Below are 18,854 nucleotides of genomic sequence, written 5' to 3' on the forward strand. Positions count from 1 at the left end.
AGTGGATTGGATTCCCAGGGTTGGATGGGGAATACCACCCTGTGAGGGTGGGGAGGGAGGCCCTGGCACAGGGTGCCCAGAGCAGCTGTGGCTGTCTCATCCTTGAAGTGTCTAAGGCCAGATTGGACAGGGCTTGGGATAGTAGCAGGTGTCCCTGCCCATTGGTGGACTTTGAGATCCCTTCTATCCCAAACCATTCTGTAACTGAGTATGTGATGCTCATTTTGGAAGAAAATTTCATTTTGACTGTCGTGTGCAATTTGAGGGCAGACAAGATTGCACTCCTGTGAGTGTAAACCTTTGGTGGGTGCCACTCACCTGGTGACTACAGAAAAGCTGAGCATCATTAAAGCCCCGGAGCTACCCTGCTTGGAAGCAGCAGATTTAACTGTGGCATTGCCACCCCAGACCCAAACCTGGTTCTGCTGGAGCTGGACAAGGTAAGGAGGAAGAGAGAAGCACTAGGGTGTGGTTGAGACAAGCATAGCCCGGTGTTAGTTTACACATTCCATTAATTAGTGCTGCATCGGGGCTGTTGGCAGATCATCAGGGCCTTGATTTTAAAACGAGGTTTCCAACAGCAAAGGGAAATTTAGCTTTGTGGAACCCTGGTGATGCCTCATTCCCGCTCTGCTGTGTTTTAACCAACATCGAGGAGTTTAATCCTTAAAATGTTCGGAGCACCTACTGCGTTCCGGTAAGTAACCTGATTTTTAGAGCGGCTTTCAAGATTCTGGTCAGAAATACAATGTTTATCGACAAAGCTGGCATGGAGGCCTGGCTCTGCTCTGGGGAGCTCTACAGTGTCAAAGTGGTGCCCACAAACGAGCCTTGAAGCAAAATGAGGAAGAGGGTTTGGCCAGCTGTGGCATTTGCATCTGCTCAAGGCTGAAGCTGTTGCTTCATGTAAAGAAAACCGGGGGTGAGCTTGGTGCAGAAATGGTGCTGGATGGAAATAAAAACAAACCCCAAATACCGGACAAAGCAAGGGGTATGTTTGCTGAGGGCCGGTGTCAGCCGGGTGTTAAAGGCCGTGCAGATAGCAGATTCCAAAGCCTTGCCCGTGAGCTCTGTCTCAGCGCTACAGAGCGGTAACTTGTGTGGGAACTCTTTGGTGGTGGCCTCTGTGACATTTCCAAACAACTGCTTTCCAAACCGCCCCTTTGGGTGATGCTTCGGGCAATCGCTGGGTGCGGGGGAACTGGCGCGGGTAACCCGTTTGTCCCCAGCCGACCTGCCGCTGGCAGCGCAGGGTTTGCAGGGGGCCGGGGCAGGCAGCGGCGCCGGGGCACGCCGGGGTTCGGGTCCCTCCGAGGCGGCCGCGGGGAGCCCGCAGCGGGGTCGGCGGCAGCGGGACCGGCCGGGGTTCCGCGCTGCATCCCGCGGGGAGGTGACGCGCCGCCCGGGGGGGAATAAAACACTGGGGGAAAATTTGTAAATAAACAAAGGAACAAAACACACCGCAACAGCGGCTTACGGGGGCGGGCGGGCAGGATGCGGCTGCCCGGGGGGAAACCTGCCCTTCCCCGGGGCGGAGCGGGGCCTCCCTCTCTCCCTCCCTCCTTCCATCACTCCCTCCCTCCTTCCCTCCCTCCTTCCCGCTGCCGCCGCCGGAGCGGAACCGAAAGCGAAGGCGGCGCCGGGCAGCGGCGCTCCGGCCCAGCGCGGCGGGGGCTGCGGGGGCTGCGGGGTCCCGGGGTCGCTCCCCGCCAGGTCGGTGCTGCGGGAACGGGCGGGGAGGCCGGGCGGGCCCGGCAGGGGATGCGCCCGCGGTGGCGGAGACAAAGCCGCGCCCGGAGGGAGCGGGCGGGCGGGCGGGGGCGACCGAGGCGGGGATGGAGCGGGGCTGGGGCTGCGCTGCGGGCGGCGAACGGCATCGCCCCCGGACGGGGCTCTCTGGCGGCCTGTGCGGACACCCCCGCGCTGCGGGCTCGCTGCTGTCATTTCCCCATCCCGCCCCTGGCCGCCGGGCCCCGCGCACATCCCGGCCCCACACGTGCCGCGGGACCGGCGGGCGGCGGCGCCCCGGGGATCGGCCATGGGACCGGGTGGCCACACCGCGTGTCCCTCAGACCCCACGGGGCTCCTGTCCGAGGGTTGAGGGCCGGGATCGGGGGTGCCGCACAAAGATAGGCCATGGGGCTGGGAAAGGAGGGGTTTTTAAGGTCAAGGGACGAGTGAGAGGGGATGGAGCTGGCGGAGCGACTGTGCACAGGGCACGGGGCTCATCAGAAGCCACAGGTTGGGTTGCTGCGAGTGGCAGAGCGTGGTTCGGAGGTGGATGCAGCCCTGCAGCCACGTGCACGGCACAGAGCATCAGGAGCATGAAGGGAACAGTCGAGACCAAGAGCAAAGTGAGATGACCACGGGAAGCTGGTGTGATGGAGCTGTGGGCTGACTGCAATGCTGCGGGGGCAGAAACCACCCCGGGGGACAGGAGCAGGTTGTCCTCAGGGCCAGGGGGACCGTGCTGGGGAGAGGATGTGTGGCAGCTGTGGGCGCCAGAGCTGCCTTCAATAGCTCACACCCACAGACACAGCCCCTCCCCTGAGGCAGAGACAAACCCCAAAAGCCCGTAAGCCCATACCTGAGTGTGCTGTGAGGGCGGGCTGTTCCAGGGAGGTAATTTGGAGGAGCCTTTGCTTTTCAACTCTGCCTTAATGTCTTTTAAGTGGTGTTCACAAAGTGGAGAGCTGCTCCTGTTTCTTCTTCCATGGTGGGCTGGAGCTGATGTTTCCAGGAAAGCTGGGAGTTGCTTGGCAGTGCTGGACAAGGTGATGGAGGTGCCCTGAGCTTATCCTGCTCCATGCTCAACACCATCTCTGGAGCTTAGGCTCTTTTGGGATGCTCATTATATATTGTTTCAGCAGTATTAGGCAGTATCCTCAAAATTATAAAAAAAGATGTTTTTGTTATTCCTATTGAAACCTGCTGCTGGGTGTTGTGACACCACAATGTTACCAGCCTGGCTTTGCATTTTTTTCCCCCAATTCTTTCCACTCTGTGTTGGCTGAGCCAGGCAGTGCAGGAGGCTCTTCCATTCATCCTGGGGATGATGAAAAGCTTTGCTGCTTGGGCACAGGGACCTGTCCTAGATGGGGCATGGGCACCTGTTTCCAGTATCTCATAAATTTGGGTGTCCTCTGACTTCTAGAAAAGCTGCTGAGAGATTTTTTTTCCATTAAAAGTCAGGTAGGGCATGCATATGGTCTTTGTATACTACAGTGACTAATATATTTCTGGCAAGGTCTGTGCTCACCCGTAGGAAGGGAAACTGTGATCGATGCCCCTGTTGCTGCAGATGACACCACTCTTGGCACGGGCACTTCCACCGCTGACCGTGACCGGGGAAAGCAAAATAGCCACTGGACTGTGCCCAGGGAGACCAATAACTGCCCCAGGCTGGCCCTGCTTGGCTTTTAACCAACCTCCAGCAGTAGCAGGGGAGGATCTCTGCGAGTAAAATCAGCCTTGGTTTCGGTGTTTTGAGTTCACTTTTGTTCTAAACAGCTGAAGTTGGGATTTGTGAGGTGACCCCCATGGAAGGATGGATGGAGGAGTCACTGCTGAGCTGCCATCAAGTCTTATTTCCCTGGAAGGGCCTGATCCTCACACTGTGTCTGGCCTTGCCACAGTGACAGGTGTGGCGAAGGCAAGTGTGCAGCCCCTGCAGCTGGGCAGAGAAACAGCTCCGGGGAGGGAAGGGCAGGCAGATGCATCCCTCTGCTCTGACTGAAATCCCTGCAGGCAGTGCTGGCTGCCAGGTGTCACCCTCTGCACTCGCCTGGAATGGGTCAGCGTGTTCCCCTCCCGAGGTGGCTGCATCCAGCCCAGGCAGGGCCCAGGAGCTCTCAGCAGAGCTGGGGCTGCCCAGGGGCTGTGAAAATCCCTCACCGTCGTGGGGGCTGAGGGCCGTGAAAATCCCTCACCCTTGCGGGGGCCGGTTCCACTCCCATTCGCTTCCGCTCAAGCCACGTGGACGCTGAGCGAGAGGGAGAGCTGCTGCCAGGGTTTCACAGATCTCTTTTCATTTTAATATCCCTCTCCTTGCTGAATTAGATGCGAGACTGATTGCTTCGATAATCCTGCTGCAGCCGCTATGGGTTATATATGGATTGCAGCCAAAAGCTGTGCCGATAAATCATTCCTATACACCAGGCTGTTATATTTCCTGAGGATTTTGTGGGCATGTGCTGCTCCCTTTTACATAAGGATCTGCTGGAGTTCAGACCAGAATCTGCTGATTTTCCCCAGGCAAGGGCTCGGATGGGTTGGTGAAGCCAAAGCCCCCAGGCTGTATTTTCTCTCTTTTGGGATTACTGCCCTCCTTTCAGCTATTTTACTTTTCTCTCTGACTGGGAATACAGCTCTTCTCCACCTCCTCCTCCTCCTCCTCATGTGCATATTAAGGATAACAGAGCTGTGTTCAATAGTATGACCCCACTTCTGGGTTTCTCTCAGGCGAGGCATCATCTCGGCAATTTCTTAAAACCCCCATCCTCTGACCCTTTGCACACATGCACAGGGAAAAGCCCTCTGATTTCCCACTTCAGACAATGTTACAATGGGGCTTGGATGACTTTTAGTTTATAGAGCCTGGGGAAGCCTGCTTGAATTAATCAGACTTGATATGTTTATCCTGGTCAAGCCAATTAACTCCCGCCAGCCAGGACAGCTCAGCTCTCAAGTGTGACTGAGGCTTCATAACTCAATTTTGCTCAAGCCTGGCAAAGTTTATCAGGAACCCTTGGAAATCGGGATGCAGGCGATGCTCTGGGGGCAGGATGGGATGCCCAGCCGTGCTGTGGCACCGCTGAGGACTGGTGTTGCTACCAGTGATGTTCTGGGGTGGTTTCATCCCAAGGCTGCCCTGATGAGCTGCCTTTTTTGGTGCGGCCGCAGAGCACGGTGAGGGTAGAGGGCACAGCATTCCGGATCAGCGCCGGCTTCAGGGCAGCTATTTATATGTGCCCACTGGAGGGGTGCCCAAAGCAGGCCAGGCAAATGGCCTCGAGATGCATCCCTGTGAATTCAGGATGAATGGGGGGGCTGCCTGTTTGTTTTAATCCATTTGGGAGTGCAGTAAAACACGCTGCCGAGGGCTGCCAGCAGCACTGCAGGGGGAATTTGACTTGGCTGGTGGCTCCTGGCTCTCTCATCCAGCAAAGCCCTGTCCAGGAGTGGATTCAGCCCCACGAAACTCAGTGTTTCTGGAATAGTTTGTCCTTGTTGCTGTTCGTTGGCTTATTTATAGCCTCCCCATCCCTGTGCTTCTCCGTGCCTCGGAGCAGCGAGCGGTGCCGCGTTGGCTTCAGCTCCAGGCCGATCCCACTTGGGCACAAAAGCTCTGGTTTATAGATCAGTGTTGAAAACAGCAATTAGGCCATTGTGAAGCCTCGAGGACGGGGGAGACGATTTGATTTCTGTACTTGACCCATAATTTCTGCTGGGCTGATTCAGAGTGGTTGTGCTGCGGGTGCAGCACGGAAACTTCAATGGAGATGAGTGGAGCTAATTTTAACCGGCCGCCTCGTCGAGGTGTGGGAACCAGGCAGAAAAACGCCTCAAACCCTGTTCCTGCTCCTGGGCTGGTTGGTTCAGGATATTTTTTTTCACTTCCTTCTGTGGCAACTTGTTAACCTAGAAATTAAAAACAGCACCAGTGTTGGGGCAGGGAAAAGCAATGGTTTACAGCCAACCAACCACTGAACAGCCCCAGGTGCTGTGGAGTGCCTGGCATGTGTGAATTAACATAATTTTTTCCTCTTTTTAAATTTTTTTAATTATCACTTAATTATTTGATGATTTAATTTTTTTTTTTTTTGTTGCTAACAGTTTTCTCATTTATCTCAAGGTTTGGGTACCTGAGTTCTGCACAAAAAGCCACAGGGCAAGGAGCAGAAATCACCAGCAATGATGGACTGTGGGAGGAAGCAGTGAGCCAGGGGGCTGGTCCTGCACCCCATGCTTGGTAAGTGGGTCCTTTTGTCCCTGAACTGCTTTGTCTGGGGGGACTTGGCAGAGATGTGAACAGTAAAGTAGAGAACTCGGTGGTATTTATGCCGATATAGCGCAGTTCTTTATCCTGCCCCTTTAAAATAACCCCTTTGGAGTATTTCCATAATGGAGATGATGGAGTTTTTACTCCCTGGAGGTGTTTAGTTAAAAAGGGTGGAAGGACCAGAGGTGGCAGCCTTGGGGTTGAGGCTGGCTCTAGCCTGGGGTCTGTCCCATGGCAGGGTGACTGTGCATCCTTGTACCATCCTGCACTGCTGCCCTTGGCTTCACCATTCCCTATGGAAAGAATAAATCAATCTGTAGCACAATGACCAGCAGGAAATCTTGCTTTCCAGAGAGTCTGGCTGACTCTATCCTGTGTTTGCAGGCACATCTCCCCAGCACAGCATGGCCAGGATGAGGCCATCGGTCCCTCCACGCCGCCACGTGTCCCCAGCAGCTCGCCCGCCCCACAGCCCCTGTGCAGCGCCGGAGGCTGCGGCCGCCGAGCCCCCGCGGCCCTGCGGGACCCCCCGGCGCTGAGCCCCGGCAGGAGCAGCATGGCCTCGCTCATCGTGGTCACTGAGCACGAGGCCGCGGGCAGCGCGAGCGAGGAGGAGATGGACGTGCCCGGCACCGAGGCCTTTGGGGACGGCCGCAAGCTGCACCTCTCCGGCCGCAAGCTGTCCCTGCAGGAGCGGCCGCAGCCCGTCCGCTCGCCCGGGCACGGCGACGGCGCCAAGGAACGCTTCATCTACCCCTCCCTCCCCTACTCCCCCGTGACCTCCCCGCACTCCTCCCCACGGCTGCCGCGGCGGCCAACCGTGGAGTCCAACCGTGTGTCCATCACAGGATTGCAGGTGAGGGGGATGAACGTTACAGGTGAGGGGATGAACGTTACAGGTGAGGAGAATGAGTGTTAGAATGAGGGGGATGAATGTTGCAGATGAGGGGGATGAATGCTGCTCCTGCAGTTCTCCTGCCCCGTCTGCCTGGATTTTCCCACAGTGGCATTTCTTCTCGCTTGTTTTTTTTGGGTATATACCCCCACAGGCCATCTGCAGGTGTGGGCAGGGGGGCCAGGGATATCCTGGGCCATGGGGATAGCCCTCAGGGAGGTGACAGCCCAACTCACCGGTTTTTGTGCCTTTGGCTGATGCTGCAGCTCTCACAGCTGTGTTTGATGGAAGCCAGGAGTGTAGCACAAGTTTCTTTACTCCTTAAAAATAAAAAAACAGAGAAGTTCACTGAGATCTAAAGAGCAAACAGGCCTGCCTCCCCCTAGCCTGACAGAAAACAGGCAGCAAGTGGCTGCTTTGCCCAGAAAAAATAAAATTACTGGCGCCAGGTCGCCAGCATTAAACCCCTCAGGGCTCTCCCTGTCCCTCCTCTGGTTCCACATGAGTGGACAGGACAGGATCCCTGCCCAGCCATTAATGTTTGCAATTAGCCCTCTATAAACACACCAAAGTGTGCCTTGGTGGGTGGTTTTGTGGCTCATGAATCAAAACTGCCCTACGGGAGTGCTTGAGCAGAGCAGGACAGGGTGTGATTTTGCAGAGAAAGTTTTGCAGGAGATTTAAAAGGACAAGAGCAAATGTGAGCAGTTTTGTGGCTCATGCCAAACTTCCCTGCTCTCTCCCCACAGGACTGTGTGCAGCTCAACCAGTACAAGCTGAAGGATGAGATTGGGAAGGTGAATATTGGGTTTGGGGTGGGATGAAGGGTTTTGGGTTGGGAGGGTGTCAGGCTTGCTTTCACTTTCCAGTCATGGGAGTGCTCCAGAATAGGAGCAAGTCCAGCCACTCACCACGGCAGCTCTTTGTTGCTCGCTGTTCTGAGTGTGCCAATTGAATTGTATATTTTTAAAATAATTACTAATTTTCCCCCTTCCCCCTCCCTCCCACACAATGGGGCATATAAAGCTTTTCTTTGCTGTCAGTGTGATGTCAGACTGTACACCCCCTGCTCATCCCAGATCTCCCACCAGCTCTGTAATCCCTGTGGGGTGGGTTTGTGGAGGAGCCTGGGTTGGTGATGTGGGTTTTCTGGATTGTCCCTAATTGTGCCCCATGGCTGTGCCCTTCTCCAGGGCTCTTATGGTGTGGTGAAGCTGGCCTACAACGAGGATGATAACACCTACTATGTGAGTAGCACACAACCCCAGAGCCTGCAGCAGGGCAGGTGGGAGGGGGATGGATCCCCTCTGCTGACCCCCTGCCCCATCCCACCAGCCACACTTTATCCTTGGCTTGCCCAAATTCCACATTTGTTCCCCTTTTCCAGGCAATGAAGGTTCTCTCAAAAAAGAAGCTGATGAGACAGGCGGGTTTTCCCCGTAAGTGGCAGGAAGCCTTTTGGCTGGGGCTGTTTTGGGGATCCTGGGGATTGTTCCCATCTGGACCCATCTTTGCCTTTCCTCAGGCCGGCCGCCGCCCCGCGGGGCCAAGGCTGCTCCCGAGGGCTGCCTGCAGCCCAGAGGGCCCATCGAGCAGGTCTACCAGGAGATTGCCATCCTCAAGAAGCTGGACCACCCCAACGTGGTGAAGCTGGTGGAGGTGAGTGCTGGCCCCTCTCCAAAACTCATCCTTGAGCGTGAGGGAGCCTGAATGCTGCAGGGATGGGCTGGGTGAAGGGGAGTGACCCCAGAAGGGAGCAAGGGCAGGTCCTGCCTTTGGAAGAATTTTGTGTTTTCCTTGATTTAGAAGGTTTTTTATTCTCACCTCCCAAAAGATTTTTTCTTCCCTTCTCAGAAAGGGAAATTATTTCTTCTGTGGAGGAAACAAGTGCTGAGACAGGTTTTGGGGAAGAACTGGTGTTTTTGTGAGTTCAACAGTGCAGCTGCCTTGCCCTACACCCACTGCCTGTATGAAACAGTCCAAAAATCAAGAATTAAGGATGTGCAGGCTGGAGTTTATTTGGCTCATGAGTCAGATGATGCTTCCTGTGTGTTTTAAATATTTGCTTCCTTGAAGTACAGCTACATCTCTGTCCTCTTTTTTTCCCTACTCTTGTGGGTAGAAGCTCAGAGATGAGCAGACCGTGCTGATGGTGCAGATGGTGCAGAACTGAGATGGCTGCTAAATAAAATATCACAATGCTTAATTTGCAAGGCTTTCTTGGCACTGTTTAATTGCTTTTTTGCTTCTTTTGGCAGGTCCTGGATGACCCCAGTGAGGATCACCTGTACATGGGTAACTGCCCACTGCTCTGGGGTGTCAGAGGGATGGGGCAGAAGGTTCCCATTGTGTTTTGGAGCAGCTCTGTGTGCAGGGCTGGGTCTCTCCTCCACTGTGGGTATAGCCTGATGTGCTGGAGGAGGAAATGAGAGGCAGTCTGGGTTGTGAACAGAGATAAGAGGGCTTTATAGCACTTTATTGGCATTAATTCGACACCAGGGCATGCTTTGCCATGAGAGGCACCAGCATTGATGTTCTCAGCTTTGAAGCTGGAATGACAGAAAGCAGTTCTATTTCTCTGGCTTTGGGAAAAGGCACGAGTTAATTATCCAAGGTACCAATGAGCCACATCCCAACCTACCTGGCAGACTGCAGTTGTTGCTTCAGGTAATTCACAACTTTTGAAGAAGGCTTGTTTTTCTATCATTTATGTTCAGCCTGTACTAGTGGAGGAGCATGTGATGCCTTCATGGCCAAGCACTGAGGTTTGCCCAGGGTGTGGGCACAGCCTTTTTGGTGGCAAACGGAGGGGTTTTGTGTGCCATGGAGGGCACTTCATGATGCTGAAGCTGCAGCACTGAGAAGACAGTTGGCAGCATCCCCTTAACTGAAAACGGGAGCAACCCAAATGCCACGTGCCTTGCATAAGACAGCATCTCCTTTTTAAAAATAACATATTATTTTTAGAATTTTTGTCATTAAAATAATTGCTTTTGTCCTGAGGCTGTGCTCAGAAGAGCCATACCCTGTAAGCAATCTGTAATCACCTTCTCTTTTGTGTTGCAGTGTTTGAGCTGGTGAAGCAGGGGTGAGTACTGAATTCCAGATTTAATCCTACTAACACTTGAACATCCAGTGGGTCTGTGGGTGGCAGAGCTTGGCCACCCAAGGTGGGAATGGGGTGCAGAGGTGATGAGGAGGTTCATGGCTGGGGCTTGAGGCTTGAGTAGCATTTCCCTGGCCTGGTTACAGCTGAGTACACCCTGTGTACTGTGTGCCTGTGTCTGGAGTTGTGTGCTGTCACCAGCCAGTGACAAAGCCTCCAAGCCCTGTTTCAGCACATCCAGGTGGGGAATGAACTCCGTTCTCTGTTGCCTTCACAGCCCTGTGATGGAAATCCCAACCTTGAAACCTCTCAGTGAGGACCAGGCTCGGTTCTACTTCCAGGATCTGATCAAGGGCATTGAATACTGTAAGTGTCTCTGCAGAAAGGATGGGATTTCTTATTTTGGGTTTTTTTCTGAACACCTGGAGCTGGCCTTTCTGCTGCTGTACGGTGCCATTTCTGGTGGCTCATGCTCTAAAGGAGTTTTTAAAGCTGGGCTGGTTGTGGTGTTAGCTGAAAGAGCCACATGGAGCCTCCGTGGCTCCTTTGCTGCAAACCAGGGCTGCTGCTGCACAGTCATTGTCCCTCTGCTGCAGTGCACTATCAGAAGATAATCCATCGGGATATTAAACCTTCCAACCTCCTCGTGGGGGAAGATGGGCACGTCAAGATCGCCGACTTCGGAGTGAGCAACGAGTTCAAGGGAGCTGATGCCCTCTTAACCAACACAGTGGGCACTCCTGCCTTCATGGCTCCAGAAACCCTCTCAGAAACCAGGAAAATCTTCTCTGGAAAGGTATTTAATAGCAATTTGAATGGTCTTGGGCTGGCCTTGCACAAACACATCTTGTTGTAGATCTAACTGTCCTTTCTTCACTCTGCAGGCTTTGGATGTGTGGGCCATGGGGATCACGCTGTACTGCTTCGTGTTTGGGCAGGTAATGAGATGGATTTTCTGGTGCTGTTGGTGTTTGGGGGGTTGGTTTGTGCCTCCTCCCATGTTCCAGGTAAGCAGTGGGACTGGCACCTTGTGTCCCTGAGCTGAGTGGAGATGAGGATGTGTGGATGGAAATGGAAAACCTTTACCTGTCCCTGGGATGGGTGCAGCCAAAAGGGTTGGGTTTCTTTTCTTCCCCAGTGGAAAAAATTCTAGTTTTGGGCAATTTTTTTAGGAAAGGAGTTCTTTTGGTAATTGGTAATTTTTGGTTAAATGTTTTTTTCATCGAGTTTAAAAGTAGACATTGATATAATTGGAAATCTTCTGGAATTTCCCTGTAACTGGATCTTTGCCCTCCTTCATACCCTTTGAGATCCTGATGCTCCTCTGGCTGCCCCACTGCTGCCACTTAAGAGAAGTTGTTGCTTTCCTCATTGCTCTTTTTCTTTGTGGTAGTGCCCTTTTATGGATGAAAGGATCTTGAGTTTACACAATAAAATCAAGACCCAAACGTTGGAGTTCCCAGACCAGTAAGTACTCAAAAACAAAAACAACCCATCCATCCTTTTTTTACAGCTCATTTGAGTTGTTTCTCAAGCACTGCCTGGGTAGGGCTGGCCCTGCTCTTCTGTGGTTTTGCAAAATTCAGGCTTTGAGTTGGTGTCTCCCTGAACTGTAAATGTGGGATCACACTTCACATTGCCTCAAAAGGGAATATTTTGCTTTCTCTGGGGGTTTGGAGAGGAGAGGGTGTACAAGAACCCAGAGCTGCCTCCTTATTGGGGCTGGAGTCCAGCCCCTCTGCCCAGAAGGTCCATAGCTGGCACTGGGGTGAAGAACAGAGGCAGCACCCATCCCCTTCACCACCTCATCTCTCCCTTCCTCCTTCCACAGGCCAGAAATTACGGACTTCTTGAAGGATTTGATTACACGGATGTTGGATAAAAATCCTGAATCTAGGATCTCGGTCCCAGAAATCAAGGTACTGACCCAGCTTCCTGGTGCTGGCTGTGCCTTCACTTCTGTTGGGTTCTCCTTGCTCGGCTTTTTTTGGGAGTCAGTTTGATTGCGCCAGGCTAGGTCCTCCCCCTGTGCCCAGGGCCCCTGGGCAGGTAAGTCCCAGCTCCTTCCCCTGCTCCGGGACCTGCTCAGCTTTGGGACCTTTGGTGCCTATAGGAGTGGCAGGCAAAAGGAAATCCCCTGAGCACAGTATTTCCTCTGCTACCAGGAAAGTACTGTGCAACAGCCTTTCGCAGGAGATTTCTGGTCCTTCGCCCCTGCGGGAGCCTGGAAGGGGCGAGAAGCTGAGAGAATGGAGAGCAAGGTAGGGGGAAAGGATTGCGGGGGAATTCTGGAACCTTTTGTGCTCCTCCTGCAGCTGACCAAGGCACCAGGTGTGTCGGCCAGGAAAACAGGGGTTCTGCCTGCAGGCATGGATTAATCAGCTCCAGGACGAGGGCTCGGTGGGTCTCCCATCACTGCTGCTCATATGTGTGGACTGGAATAAACCTCTCCTGCCTCCTGGTGCTGTCTCATCCATAAGATGAGAGTGAAGATAGGTCTCCTTCCCTAAAGCCCAGAGATGCCCAGTGTTGTAGGTCACCCAGGTTATGGCTTGGTTGTGTAGCTGGCTCTGGATGAGCCACACCACGGCAGTTTCTGCTCCAGGTTGTGCAGTTCCTGCTGGCACCCAGGTGAGCTGGCTCACCAGTGACATGGCACAGCCCTGCCCTGCTCCCTGGCATTTCAGGAGCACATAGGGGCCATAGCTTGGACAAGGAGATGCGTTTGCCAGGCTTGTGTTGTTGTTTGAGTTATGAAAAAAGGGAAATCGTTCCTGACAGGCTGTGTTATTAATTGAAGTTGCACCCTTGGGTCACCAAGAACGGAGCGGAGCTGCTGCCCACGGAGGATGAGAACTGCACCCTCGTTGAGGTGACAGAGGAAGAAGTGGAGAATTCAGTAAAGCACATCCCCAGCCTGGCCACCGTGGTGAGTACAAAGGAGCTGATGGCCTGTGGATGCACAGTGGGGTGGCCCTGGGCAGCTGGAGCTCACTGCTGAAGGGCAAAAGCATAGGGCAGGATTAGAGCAAAGACCTTCCCTCTCTTGGAAACAAGTGCTGCAAGACACTTGGGTGTCTCAGGGTCTCAGCAGCTCACTGGACATGGCCATACCCCACAGTGCAGGGAAATATTTTAGAGCAGTTTCAAAGATAACTGTCAGTGGGTTGATGGTCTCCATGCTTGAGCCGGCTGCCTAAATATCACTGTATTTGCTCAGGCCAAAACAGCATCTGGTCCAGAACCTGCCTGTGGCCAGGAGCAGATGTTTTGGCCAGGCACAAGGAGCTCCTGCCCTGTTCTGCCTGTCCAGCCAGAGGGGCTGTGGGAGGTTCCTGGGATGGAGATTTTATCTGGGCCACGATGTGCATCAGCCCCCGCCTGGAGCTATTCTTGGTGACTTCATCTCATCTCTTTTCAAGCTCATATTTTTATTCTCTGCAACCCACTGTGGTGGTGAGAACCACATTGTAACCCTGTCCTGTGTAGAAAGTGAAATCCTTTGTGGTTTTGGATCTAATGATTTCTTTGGGTGCCGCCAGCCCTTGTGTTAGGAGAGAGCGAGCGACCATTCACAGTTCCTGGCCTGGTGTTATCTGCCTGTAGGAACCCAGACTGGGATTTTTTGAAGAACAGGTTTCCCTTTGAAGCCCCTTTTCCATCTCATGGCTGTGCCCACATCTGGCCTCATTTCTGGAGCTCTCTCCCTTTTGGATGCCCTGCAGAAATCTCACTGACCACAGCTGTGTGAACATGCAAATGCACCTTGTGCTGCTCAGGCTGAAAAAGCAGATGTTGTCTAAAGAGATCACCACTGATGAGGGGTTTGCCCCCTTTTTTCTGTTCAGAGGGGACTTGATCAGTGGGCTCAGTGCTCCCAGCCCTGTTGAAATCCAGGTGTGTTCAGCACAGCTCAAGGCAAATCAGATTTTACTGCACTTCTTTGACTCTTAGATAACACACTGCCTCCAGGCAAATGTGGTATTTTCAAATTTGCATTTGATCTTCAGAATTACCCTCTGGTGCTGATCTTTGTGCAACCAAGTGCAGCCGTTGACGCTCCAGTATGAGATGCACTCACGTGGCTTTGACACTTAGAACACCCTCGCCTTCAGACACAGAACAGCTCCCTGTGCGCCCTGGTGAGCAGATAAACGAGGCACAGAGCGATGAGAAGCAACATCAAATGAAGTCAGGGCTCTCAGGGATGTCCCTGCTGAGGCAGGGTTCAGTGCTGCTCACCTTGATGTCTGCTCCCACCAGCACAACAAGCTGGGGGATGCCAGGGAAGAATCCTGACACATCTCTGTTCCCACCGGTCTCTGATTGGTAACTTTGTGTTTTGCAGCCAAAGCTGGACAAATGGCCAGCTTTCAGTTTGGTTTCAGGTGAACATTAAGGTAAAGTTGTACCAGTTCCTTCCCTTCTCCCTTTCCAGTGAATTATTTTGCCAGGTAATAATGGAGGACTGGGAATTTACAGGTACTGGATGCAGCAATCAGTAAAATCTACTTCTGGAGAGGAAAGAAACCTCCCAGACTTGGCTTTGCTCTCCTTTCCAGCCTCTTACACCTGGTGTGGCTCTCACCTGCAAGGGTTTCAGATGAGGATACAGCCCCCGTATTAAGCAGCTGGAGACTTGCAAAGATGCTTCCTTCTGATTTCTGTTGATAGAGAACTTTGACTTGTTTTCACTAGTTTTTTTAATTACTTGGGCATGCAAGTTGGATGTTCCTGTTGCTCTTGAATGAAGGGAAAGCACCCCAATGAACTGCATTCTGGTTTTGCAGATCCTGGTTAAAACCATGATCCGGAAGCGATCCTTTGGGAACCCGTTTGAGGGGAGCAAGAGGGAGGAGAGGCCATTGTCTTCCTCTGGGAACCTGCTGCCGTAAGTGTCACCCCCTCACCTCGGCCCCAAAAGACCCCAAAAGCAGCTTTTTTCTGATCCTCTGAGGGAGAAATTAAATAGTTGGGTTTTGAAACATAAGGGCCATGACGGCAACATTCACACCCCACCTGTCTGATCTGTAACTGCTTTATGGGATTTTTGTGACATGGAATGCTGTTCTGATGGGATGAGAAATATCTTTTTATGGCACTTCCAGTCTGTTACATGGGGAGAGATGACACATGCTCAGTGTCCCAAAGATCCCATGGCAGGGAAGGGGCAGAACTGGTGTCTCATGGCCTCCTTTCCCTTCTTCTGAGTCACTCAGCAACTGTTTTATTTCCTTTGAAAACAGGAAACAAGGCAGTGAAGATAACCTGAAATGCAACGACTTGCCCAACGTGGGAGAGGAGGAACTTCTTTCTTGAACGTGGACTTTACGGTTCTGCTGAGCAGCTCAATCCAGGGCACGGCACCAAGCGTGCGCTGGGGACGAGGTGACCAGAGCCCAGAGCAAACACAGCATGACATGGCGCTATCTCAGTACAATGCTGGATGTAGAGCTCACATAGCAGCATGTTATCACACCTTATCAGACATCTGATTATTTGCCATAAACGTGGAGCATCTCCGAGCACTTGGACTGCTGACTTCTGGTGGGAGAGGCGCTGGCGGACAGCGGAGAGGTGAGCGGTGGTGGTGAGCAGCAACAGGGCTTTGCAAAACAAAACCCACAGCAGCCAAAGGAAAGTGCATTTGGAACTGCTTTGAGCTGGTTTTAATGCCAAATAATTTGCAGGGACTGATGCCAGCGTCCCAGGGGCACGACGCCCATGGCGTGGCTGTGGGCACGTGCAGAAGGGTGAAACTTTTGCCAAGTGGCATACACAGCAGTAAAACCAAGCACACGTGTGCACTTTGAGAGTTCACGACCTACCAGGAATGTTGTTGCATCTATTTCTTGTAGTTCTGGTTTGTTTTTAATTGACACCTTTTTAACTGCATGGGAACAAAGCAAAAACCCACCTGTTCAGCTTTTCAAAGAATGCCTACCTTTGTGAGCCAAGTTGTATGAAACAGCATCTTCAGGACGTTCAAAAAGTGAGGTTAATTACCTCCTCAGGTAATTAACACCTTTCCAGAGGCCTTGGTGTGACCAGGACTTGGTAAGTTAGGTATTCAGTGTATGAAAGGAAAAGGTATTTAAGGGCTTAAGTTCAGTTTGAACTATTTTTGCTGCAGACATATGAGTGAAAGGTGGTGGTTAGAATGTTTTAAACAACAGAAGAAGCACTAACAGTTTGTTTCTAAATATTTTACTTGATCTAGGTAGATATACTATAAAATATAAAATTCAGGGTAAAATCCTTCACTTCCATGTACATTACATGGTTTACTACAATTAAAAATAATACAACTTATGCTGGTTTTTAAGTATAGACTTAGGGCTTGCTTAGAATTTAAGATCTTAATGATTAGCTAGTAATTTTCAAAGAAACATTTGTTTTCCAAACTCTTAATCTGGATTCTGGGGCCAATGCTATGTATTTTTTGCAAGTTTGTTACCAGTAATTTGTGAATGCCTGTGGATCAGAGGCTTGTTAGTAAATTAAGTGTATATCTAGTTAATGGATTGTTTCTTACCAAGAGCTCTTTCACCTTCAGTCAGATTACTCTGATTATTTGTGGTGCTTGTACAAAATAATAATCTGCCATGTGGTGGGAGAGACTCTGGCATCCAGACTCACTTTCCCAAGTTCTCTGTGCTTGGACAAAGCTGGAGAATGAGGAGCCAGGGTTTGCCTGAGCAAAGGGGTCACGGTAAGTACAGTTGCTTTGTGGCTGGAGCATGGGGCTAGGGGGAAAAAGGTCTGATTTTTTTCCTTTCTCAGTCTGATGTGGTTGTGTGACCTTGAAAGAGGCATTTGATGTACCTGACAGAGAAGGAGGATTTGAGTCTCCCAAGCTTGTGAGGGACTGTTAAGGTGTAATTCTTTGCCCTCAGGAAGAAGGCACTAGGACACTGCCAAGTGTCTTGATTAATGGTAAAGTCTCTGCCTGTTAACCCTGGCCTTGGATGCCCTGCCTTTAGAAAGTGACCATTCCCTTGTCTTCCTTTATTTTATCCTGGACAGCACAAGTAGCAGCGTGCCAGGGTCCTTGGCCCCGCTGCAGTCAGACTTGGCCTAGTAATTCCTGGTTAAGACTGGTTTTTGTTAGAGCCAGGACAGCATTAGCAAGGGTGCAGATGCCTACCCAAACTGTCCCTTACACCTTTTGATCACCTGAAGCGATGTTCCCCCTAAACTGCAATTTATTATGGAAGCATTGTGCTGCTGGCCTCTTTCCAAAGCCAGTGAGGACAGTTGGTGGTTTAGGAGCAATACTATGGAGTTTGGAGCCATAAGACATGCACTGTTTTCCTCCCATTTCAGTCCGAGGCTATGCCAAAGCCCTGCAGCTTCAGCTATGGGAAAACCAAACAGGTAACTTGGGGGCCAGCACTATTGCAGCTGCCTGCTCCCCCTACACAGGACTTTTCATTGTGGAAATGTGTGTGAGTGGGCAGCCTGGTTCTCTAACCCTGCAAATGGACTTGATCTGCCAAAAAATTGTAAAAAGCTAGGGGATCCAATTCTTTTTAGGTAGTGCATAGTTCTGTGTGTGGTGTGTTTGCTAGAGGTGTGTTGTAGAGATCTCTGTGCTGCCCATTCCTGGTTGTGATTTGTCAGGTGAGACAGTTTACATTGACCCAACAGGTCTGCCAGGTTTAACACAGCTTCTCAACAGCTGTACCAGCTCCCCAGAGCCCAGCCAGTCTCTGGGCCTCAGATACTAACACTGCTCAGTGTCTGCCTGCCTGCATGGCCTTGGTTCTAAAGGATGCTAAACTCAGCACTTCCCCAAGGTGCTCTCCAAACTGAGTGTCCCTCAGTGCAGGCTCTGCAGGGGCTGCAGCCAAATGCACATTTGGAAAGAAATGCAATATGGATTTTTCTGGTTGGTCAGCTCTGTTGAAAGCTTAAAGCGTGGCCGTGTGAGGGAGATCTCTCTAAATGCATGACCTGTTAGAGAAGCTGTACTGTGTATATAAACCTGCTCAGTTCCCCAGCTGCTGTTCCTTAGTAGTAATGCTGGCTTTCTCCTTATAGTGAAGTGAACATTTTGCTTGTGCCTTGGAACTGGGCGATAGCTTGATTTCCCCAACTCCCTTCCTTCCAAGCAAGCCCGGTGCTGACTGTGGGCTTATTGCTGGGTACTAAGCCTTTCTGGCTCTGAAAGCACACAGGAAAGTGCTGAGGGGAAACCAGGCCTCTTATCTGAGTAGTTTTCCATGGTGGTCCCCTCTTACCTATCAGGCAATTGATCTGTTTCTTTTCTAAGGTCCTGAACTATTCCTGATTTTTATACTGTTTGTTTAATGACCAAGGCTTGTGTTTCACTCCTACCCCTTTATTATGCATTTAACTTTATCAGGTGTATCAAGTTTAAATACTGTGTATTTACCACTTTTAAATTATATTACCTAAGAAGAAAGAATAAACCAACAACTAAGTGTTTTTCCACACAGGTGTTCAAGCTTCACTGTACAAGTTGAAATAAATGACATGCAACCAAACCTAGAGTTAATTGATCAAGTGGAACCATTATTCTGTTTGAGTGGTCTTTATCAAGCTGTGAGAGTGTGGTTGTTGGAAGGGAAATCTGAAAGCACTCTCCTATGTTAGTGAAGTCTGGTGCTCTACCATTACTGGGGACCTCTGGCTATGATGGGACCACAGCAGCTCAAGCACTGTATAATCCAAACTGAGCGTTCACATGCACAGACTGGGGTGCCCTTGGAAGGGCACTCTGAGCTGGGACACAACTTAGTGCTCAGCAGCAGCAGGCACATAAAGAATAAAACAAAATGGTAATGCTGTGGTTTACCCACTGTGCTGCTGGAGAAAGGCAGCCAGGA

General features: G+C 51.5%; 1 protein-coding gene and 1 long non-coding RNA gene across 2 annotated transcripts; both read left to right on the forward strand.

Moving 5' to 3' along the window:
• Positions 1-1,574: 1,574 nt before the first annotated feature.
• Positions 1,575-6,542, forward strand: LOC128945069 (uncharacterized). Its single transcript, XR_008483848.1, has 3 exons — positions 1,575-1,713; positions 5,855-5,971; positions 6,386-6,542. It is a non-coding gene; the product is annotated as an uncharacterized LOC128945069 (long non-coding RNA).
• A 3-nt stretch (positions 6,543-6,545) lies between these two features.
• On the forward strand, positions 6,546-18,537 carry CAMKK2 (calcium/calmodulin dependent protein kinase kinase 2). The gene is made up of 16 exons (XM_054288647.1): positions 6,546-6,857; positions 7,646-7,693; positions 8,090-8,143; positions 8,284-8,335; positions 8,422-8,555; positions 9,155-9,191; positions 9,963-9,984; positions 10,280-10,368; positions 10,599-10,798; positions 10,887-10,940; positions 11,396-11,469; positions 11,834-11,921; positions 12,168-12,263; positions 12,803-12,931; positions 14,793-14,893; positions 15,249-18,537. The coding sequence occupies exons 1-16, from the start codon at positions 6,558-6,560 to the stop codon at positions 15,319-15,321; spliced, it is 1,551 nt and encodes a 516-aa protein (XP_054144622.1). The 5' UTR covers positions 6,546-6,557; the 3' UTR covers positions 15,322-18,537.
• Positions 18,538-18,854: the final 317 nt, after the last annotated feature.

Source organism: Melozone crissalis, unplaced genomic scaffold, assembly GCF_028551555.1.
Source record: "Melozone crissalis strain CALT ecotype California unplaced genomic scaffold, PUWL_Pcris_2 ptg000063l_1, whole genome shotgun sequence".
Lineage (NCBI taxonomy): Eukaryota > Metazoa > Chordata > Aves > Passeriformes > Passerellidae > Melozone > Melozone crissalis.

Bases quoted from the DNA above. Each gene is read 5' to 3' on its own strand.
- CAMKK2 (XM_054288647.1), top strand. From the start codon at position 6,558: ATGGCCTCGCTCATCGTGGTCACTGAGCACGAGGCCGCGGGCAGCGCG. The intron at 8,144-8,283 runs GTGAGTAGCACA...CCCCTTTTCCAG, and splicing joins AGGATGATAACACCTACTAT to GCAATGAAGGTTCTCTCAAA. The intron at 9,985-10,279 runs GTGAGTACTGAA...TTGCCTTCACAG, and splicing joins TTTGAGCTGGTGAAGCAGGG to CCCTGTGATGGAAATCCCAA.